The 8,441-nt window shown below is 35.1% G+C and overlaps 1 protein-coding gene across 1 annotated transcript in view; it reads right to left on the bottom strand.

Annotated features, from left to right (window-relative positions):
- Positions 1 to 365: 365 nt before the first annotated feature.
- Positions 366 to 8,441, bottom strand: part of N4BP2 (NEDD4 binding protein 2) — a 74,959-nt gene continuing 66,883 nt past the window's right edge. The window contains exons 15-16 of the mRNA XM_011983586.1: positions 2,849 to 2,979; positions 366 to 1,565 (exon numbers count right to left, since the gene is read on the bottom strand). Of these exons, the coding sequence (XP_011838976.1) occupies positions 1,520 to 1,565; positions 2,849 to 2,979 (177 nt within the window). The 3' untranslated portion in view covers positions 366 to 1,519. The remainder of the gene's footprint in view (positions 1,566 to 2,848; positions 2,980 to 8,441) is intronic.

Below are 8,441 nucleotides of genomic sequence, written 5' to 3'. Positions count from 1 at the left end.
AGCTCAATCCTATAATTCCTGATCTAAATTTCTTTTTTTAAGCTTAACAAAAAGCAACAAAACTGTTCGTTAAAATTATATATGTTGAAAATATTCTCCATCTCCAAAGACAAATTTAAGCCATTGTCTCATATTGGAAAATTACACTTTACCATATTATAACCTTCTTTACACAGGTCTAACTTGCATACTAACAGAATTTATTAGCTAACCAAACGACAGAAGTTAATGAAAGCTTCCTTTGAGAAAGTTGGCTCTTTTTCAAAACAAAAGTGAAAATATTTTAAATTGTAAGGATTCCTCTTATGATTATAACCAAAATATTTTTTTTTCTTTCTTTTTTTTTTTTTTTTTTTTTTGGAGATGGAGTCTTGTTCTGTCACCCAGGCTGAGTGCAGTGGTGTGATCTTGATCTCGGGTCACTGCAACCTCCACCTCCCAGGTTCAAGCAATTCTCCTGCCTCAGCCTCCCAAATAGCTGGGATTACAGGCACATGCCACCATACCCAGCTAATTTTTGTATTTTTAATACAGACTAGGTTTCACCATGTTGGCCAGGCTGGTCTCGAACTCCTGACCTCAGGTGATCCACCTACCTCAGCTTCCCAAAGTGCTGGGATTACAGACGTGGGCCACCGCACCAGGCCAATTATAACCAAAATATTTTCTACATTTGTTTAATAGAATTTTAAGCTACTGCAGTTTTAAAATTACATGCCTCAAAAATAAAATATAAGTATTTAGTACTGTCTGAAATACCACTTATACAGACAGTTCTAGAAGCATTTTGATAAGGCAGCAACATCTGGAAGATATTTAATCATTTCTTTTTCTCTGAAAACTTTTCTGTCTATAGAAAGTATGAAATTACAATATAATCTCAGACCCAACTTTCTTCCTATAAAATGCACACAGAAGAACAGAACAAAAGGTAAAAGATGAAGGTCATATACAAAGCAGAAAAAAGGGCAAAAGCATGTCTTCCTTCCTGTAGGATATGGCAAAATAAAAGCATTTTATGTGTTTAGTTTTGAAAATAAAAAAGATTCAAGTGTTTTTGTTAGATCTCCTTTTTTTCTTTACTACCCACTACTATGTCTTTTTCTTCTTTTAATACCACCCTTTGAGGGGCATGAATCATGTCTCAAAGCACTTTAAATACCTCTCACAGAAGACTTTTAGGACATTACTAAATGTCACACAACAGTTAATACGAAGGTAACCTTTTCTGAGAAACAATCAGAGCATTTTAAACTTTAAAACTGTAGCTGATAATTTTCTTACATATTTTGTAATCAATAAAATTTCTCTGTAATATTTTTAACAGGTAACATTTGCATTTGATTCAGTAAAAAAGCAAATTAAACTCGCTTGGATTTTGCAAAAACAATTTTTTTGTTTCATAACTGAATATTATTTATAATAAAACACACCTTTAGGGTAGACTTGACTGAATTACTGCAAATAAAAGTAATTTTAACCTACAAACCTTCATACTTCTAATTCAAGGACGTCTATTTTACTTTAGCATGACTTTCAAGCACCCTGGTTTAATTTCAGAGAACCTGCAGAAATGAGAAAAGAGTTATTTTAAAGATGAAAATTTCAAATTAGCTAAGGAATATACCTTGTAATCAATTCCAAGTACCTATGCTTAATATAATATTTACTACCAAAGTATTAACCCTTATTAAGTCAATATCCAAGACAAACAACTAGGTTTATGTTCCTTTTATCTACGGTCAAAACAAATACAATCTTAAAGCTGGGGGTTGCTCCTGACTTAGTAGTTAGTATAACTTAAGATTTGTCAAAACCCATGAGGCCTGAATTTTACCTTCATGAAAAAGAGTATGCTGTAGGAAGAATAAAGTTTTGGTGCATCATGAAAGCACCAAGAAGAAATCTCTGATATATCAGGTAATTCTGATTAATCTGGCCATGCAATGCTTTCAGCTCTATCCGTAAAGAATTTAAAGGAAGACTAGTCTCTAAAATAGATCATTAATCTCAACATGATAATGTTCCAGTCTAACTACTCCTTTTATAAAAATAACTCTGATGTGTCACCTGTTTTATGCTCATAACTTATGCTACCATTTTCAATAATGTAGCCAAATAACATCTTATTACATGGCATAAAATAAATATGCTACACTGAAATTGGTGGGTAGGAGTTAATGATACACATCTGCAGCAAATCTATCCATCAACAGATTTTTCATCTTTGACTTTCTTGTCATTTTCTGTTATTAAATTATCACTTAATGAAAAAGAACATTTCATGTTTGTCAACACAGGTCATTAATGGCATTTAACTTATGAAAACAAATACATTCATATTAAATGGAATATTTCTGCTAAAGTTTAAACGTACCTAAATTATAACTATATTTCAATAGAAGCCACCCAATTCCATCCAAAATCCACAAATACTTATTTCCTTTCTAAAGAAGAATAGCAAATCTTAAAATATGATACATATTACCTAATTATTTTGCATATTATCAAATAAACATATTTTCTTTTAGAACTTTAAATTTATGAAAGTTTTATCAGATGATTATCGGCCACAAACACATTTTTCCTTATTTCTGGTTTACCAGACAACATAAATCCAGCAGGGAAAGTTATATCATAATTTAAGCATGAATCTGTGGCTGAAATCAGATGATTAAATTTCGTTAACTATTTTAACAGATTGTTCTGAGTATGCTATTAGTGTTTATTTACCTAGCTATATGAGGGCTACTGCTATTATCAAAAACAGAAATCTATACTCGCAGAAATCTCTGATATAGCTCTATATGGGCAGTTGCCATTATCAATAACAGAAATCTACACTCACCTGAAGCTATGGCTTATGAGGTACTTAATGACAGCTGGTTTGATGCGAGCAACTCCTCCCTGGCTGTGGTTTCCTCTCCCCGTAATCACAGACAAATAAGGCTTCCCACCATTCTGCTTAAATTCTGTTACAACAGAAATTAGGGGAGTTAAAATTCATTTATCTTACATTCTCAGTAGAAAATGTAAACCTTAGCTACTCAAGTACATGAAATTGTTTCCAAGAGGATTTTGGGGTTTGCCATCTCAAAACAGTAAGATAGATTTGCTATCTCAAAAAGCCCCCAAATTAATGTGTTTTAAAACACATAGCCTCATTGTAATCTATCCATCAAAAGATTTAAGTGGGACTTCTTCCTTTATGGGGAAAGAGATTTCTGTCCCTGAAATAGTGATAATGGCAATAATAACATTAATGATACCTAATAATTACTACACAAAAGGAGTCAAATACTGCTTTAAGTGGCTTATATTTATTAACTAAGAATCTTTACAACAACCTTGTTAATTAAATATTCTAAAGCCATCAAGCTTTGTTCTGAATCATAGCTCTGCCACTAAATGACTGTGTGAACATGGACAAGTTACTTAAGTTTCTTTTGTACCTATTTTCTCATCAGGAAAAAGGGATAATGATGGCAACTAGTTTATAGATTATCTTCCAGTAATAGCTATTAGCAAATCCACTAATCACAGCTAGATTGCAGTCTTACTGTTAAAGATAATCAATTGTTAACAAACTTTTTCTAATAGATAGTTCTTAAAACATCAAAGGAGTCACAGCCTCCTAAAATACTGCAGTTCCACTTTGGAAATGACCTTGTGAAAATCAAGGATATAAATCCTGAAAACTAATAAAAGCTGTAGCAGAATAACAACAACAACAAAAAAACTATCAATGAGATGAATTAATAAATTGAAAATACACACACACAATATAAACATTCCATGATCTGCTTATTAAATTGTCCTAATACGCCAATAGAATACAAACAAATGGTTTTTCAAGTATCAAATCTCCAAGATGGTATCAGCCTGGAATTTTAAAAGAATATGTTGCTCTTGCATTTCTAATTCCTTGTCTGTTTATGATCCCCATCTCTAATCCATATCCATTACTTCAAGCAATATGTTGTTCAAAATTCAACTGAGTGCTAGTTTCACAAAGGTATTCACAGTGCACAAAATTCTAGGTATATCGTATAAAACCTTTTTACGAGCTTTTTACAAAGTTTTTGCACTATATACCTATAGTTTTGGACACTGTTCTTTACGAATGTTATATTACATATAAAAGTTTACTTTGGCCAGGCACAGTGGCTCACGCCAGTAATCTCAGCACTTTGGGAGACTAAGGTGGACCACTTGAGCTCAGGAGTTCAAGACCAGCCTGGGCAACATGACAAAACCCCATCTCTACTAAAAATATAAAAATTAACAGGGCATGGTGGCATGCACCTGCAGTCCCAGCTACTTGGGAAGCTGAGTTAGAAGGATGGGTTGCACCTGGGAGGTGGAGGTTGCAGTGAACCAAGGTCACAACCAACTGCACTCCAGCCTGGGCAACAGAGCCAGACTCCCATCTCAAAAAGAAAAACTTTACTTACAGAAAAAGCCCAACTAAATCTCTAACCATAACTCATGCTCTTCACTATGGCTCCCCTTATCACTTAGGTCAATCATTTCTACCATTATCACCTGCTAATAGTTCATTTATTGCTATGAAAATATTCTCTAGTTGACTCACATGCCTCAGGTAAGAGTTCAAAAGATGTTTGTTGCATGAATTAATGTATATGTTTAGTTTCCCAAATACAGGCTGTTCTTGCTGTTTAACACCTTTGAAAAAACTGTTTAACTCATCTTTCAGCACACTCCAGATTTATTTCAACTGCAAATATTTCAGTACGTACCTCATAAAAGATAAGGACTCCTTTAAAAAGTGTAACTATAATGGCACCATCATATCTTATAAAATTAATAAAAGTCCCTTAATATCATTAATTTCCAAAAATTTCCCCCAATTATCTCAAAAATATGTTTTTACAGTGATTTGTTGGCATCAAGATTTGAAATAAGTCTATACATTCTATTTGATATATTTCTTAAGTAACAAAGTTTCCCCTCCCCTGGTGTTTTTCTTTACAGTTTATTGAAAAAAATTGGATCATTTATCCTAGACTTCCTTTTTTTTTGTTTTGTTTTTTTCTGAGACGGAGTCTCACTCTGTTGCCCAGGATGAAGTGTAGTGGGATGATCTCGGTTCACTGAAGCCTGTAACTCCTGGGTTCAAACGATTCTTCTGCCTCAGTTTCCTAAGTGGCTGAGATTACAGGCCTGAGACATCAGGCCCAGCTAATATTTTTGGATTATTAATGGAGACGGGGTTTCACCATGTTGGCCAGGCTGGTCTCAAACTCCTGACCTCAAGTGATCTGACTGCCTCAGCCTTCCAAAGTGCTGGAATTACAGGCATGAGCCATCACACCCAGCCTGTCCTAGATTTTCACAATCTGGATTTTGCTGAATGTATCCCCATGGTGTTGTTTAACACGTTCCTCTGTCCCCTGTAAATCCTTGTAAAACAGTAGTCAGTTCTAAAGGTTTGATCTGCTCCTCATTTGATTTGGGGGCAAAAATGATTCATAGGTAGCAGTGCATATTTCAATCAGAAGGGACATAAGGTCCAGATGTCTCTCTTTTTAAAAAAATTCATCTCCGATTTTAACATTCCTTAATCTTAAGACAAAAAGTAATGCAGGTCAGAGCCACAAATCTTCCACTGGATTCATTTCTATTCAACAATACTGCCACCAGGTGGTGACTGACAGTAACTACAGGTTACCACGGGTGGAAGCATGCACTAGAGATGGGCCTTGGCCTCCAGAAAGGATCTGCATCTTGGATCTGACCAAGTGTTACCTTGAGGCAAATTATTAATTCTTTTTTAATTCTTACAATTTTTTAAATTGAGATAAAATTAACATAAAACTAACCATTTTAAAATATGCAATTAAGTGGTTTTTAGCATATTCATCATGTTGTGCAACCACCACCACTAATTCCAGAACATTCCATGATTTCACAAAGAAATTCTGTGCCTCGTAGCAGTCACTGCCCATATTCTCACCATTCCAGTCCCAGCAACCACTAATCTAATTTTTGTCTCTCTAGATTTACATACTCAGAACATTTGGTAAAAATGAAATCATACAACATACGGCTTTTTATCTGCCCTCATCTTTCACAAGGAATAATGTTTACAAGGTCCATCCATGCTGTAGCATTTATCAGTACTTCATTTCTCCACATGGCTAAATTAAATTTCATTGTATGGATTTACCACATTTTGTTTCTCTATTCAACAGTTAATGAACTTTTAGGTTACTATCACTTTTTGGCTGTTGCAGACATTCATATTCAAGTTTCTGTAAAGACATATTGTGTTTTTAATTCTCTTGGGTACATACTTAGGGGCAGAATTACTGGGTCATATGGTTAATTATATGTTTAACCTTTCAAACAACTAGTGAAATTTTCCACAGTGGCTACACTAGCAATATATGAGGGCTCCAGTTTATCCACGTACTTAACAATACTGACTACTTTCCATTTCATTTTTTAATTTTTCAATTTTTTTTTTTTTTTTTTTTTTTTAGAGAGTCTCACTCTGTCATCCAGGCTGGAGTGAAACAACCTAATTGTCCATCAATGGATAAATTGATTTAAAAAATGTGATACAGACACAATGGAATATTATTCAACAATAAAAAGGGGACCAGGCACAGCGGCTCAGGCCAGGCGTGGTGGCTCACATCCGTAATCTCAGCACTTTGGAAGGCCAAGGCGGGAGGATCACTTGAGCCCAGGAGTTCGAGACCAGTTTAGGCAACACATTGAGACCTCCTATTTCTTTTAAATAAAAATTAATAAAAATTTAATTTAAAAAATTTTTTAAAGGGGAAAATCCTGCCATTTGCAACAATACAGATGTGGCTGGAGGGCATTATACTAAGTGAAATAAGCCAGACACAGAAAGACAAATCTGTATGATCTCACTTACATGTGGAACCTAAAAAAGCCAAACACATAGAAACAAAATAGAATGGTAGTTGCCAGGGACCAGAATAGACAGGAGGAAATGAAATGCTGGTCAAAGGGTACAAGCTTTCAGTTCTAAAAAGAATACATTCTGCTGAGTTAATGTGTGGCATGGTAATTATATTTAATAGCACTATATCATATACTTGAAATTTGCTATGAGAGTAAGTCATAAGTGTTCTCATCCCACACAAACAAAATGGTAACAATAATAGGTGATGTATGTGCTAAAGCACTTCATTGTGGTAATCACTTCACAATGTGTACATTTATCAAATCATCACATTGCATACTTTCAATATAAACAATCTTATTTGTCAAAAAAAAAAATGAGAGTAATACCTACCATTATTTAGTCATTTATTCAAAAACTTTTTGAGTGTTGAAGAAAAAACATGATCATCACTGGCTCAATTCTTGGCCAAAAAGACAGACATTTAATAACCACTTATACAATAAGCTTTTTATAAACATTGTGAGAGGCAGGAGTACTGTCAGAAGTTATGAACAGGGAGTCTAACTAGTACGGGGGTCAAGACTGACAGTGTAGTTAAATACACAGAAAAGGAGGAAAAAACACAGGATGAGACTGGAGAGGTAAGCAAGAGACATTACGTAGGGATTTTAGAATTTATTCTAAATACAACTTGTATTTTCTTATTTTATTTATTCATTTATTTATTTGTTTAGAGAAAGAGTCTCACTCTGTTGCCCAGGCTGGAGGGCAGGGGTCCGATCTCGGCTCACTGCAACCTCTGCCTACAGAGTAATTCTCCCTGCCTCAGCCTCCCAAGTGGCTGGGATTACAGGTGCATGCTACCATGCCTGGATAATTTTTGTATTTTTAGTAGAGATGGAGTTTCACCATGTTGGCCAGGCTGGTCTCAAACTCCAGACCTCAGATGATCCACCTGCCTCGGCCTCCCAAGTGTTGGGATTACAGGCGTGAGCCACCGAGCCCGGCCACAACTTGTATTTTCTTATCACAATGCTAATTACTTATGTAACTATTTGGTCACTGTTCTCTACCCTACTAGATGGTATACCCCACTAGACAATAAACTCCAATAAAGACAAGGACTGTGTGTCTTTTTCACTACCTTATCCTTGATGCCTAGAATACAGAAGATAATCAAATATTCATTGAGCAAAACACGATTAATTCAACCTCTATAGAGAGAATATTCTCTCACGACACTTCTATATATTTGAAGAGTTTTCTTCTCTCTGGACTAAATAATAATGCATTTAAACGGTTCTTAAAGTTCCTCTTTTCTAATCTTTATTGTTTTCTAGATTTTCTCCAAGATTTCTAAAATTCAACTTAAAAACTACTGGGGTCAGGCTGAGCGTGGTGGCTCACACTTGTAATCCCAGCACTTTGGGAGGCCAAGGCGGGTGGATCACCAGGTCAGGAGATTGACACCATCCTGGCTAACATGGTGAAACCCCGACTCTACTAAAAATACAAAAAAATTAGCCGGGCGTGGTGG

The sequence above is a fragment of the Mandrillus leucophaeus genome, unplaced genomic scaffold (assembly GCF_000951045.1).
Source record: "Mandrillus leucophaeus isolate KB7577 unplaced genomic scaffold, Mleu.le_1.0 Scaffold251, whole genome shotgun sequence".
NCBI lineage: Eukaryota > Metazoa > Chordata > Mammalia > Primates > Cercopithecidae > Mandrillus > Mandrillus leucophaeus.
The sequence above is the reverse complement of the archived record's forward strand: the minus strand, read 5'-3'. Positions and strand labels throughout refer to the sequence as shown.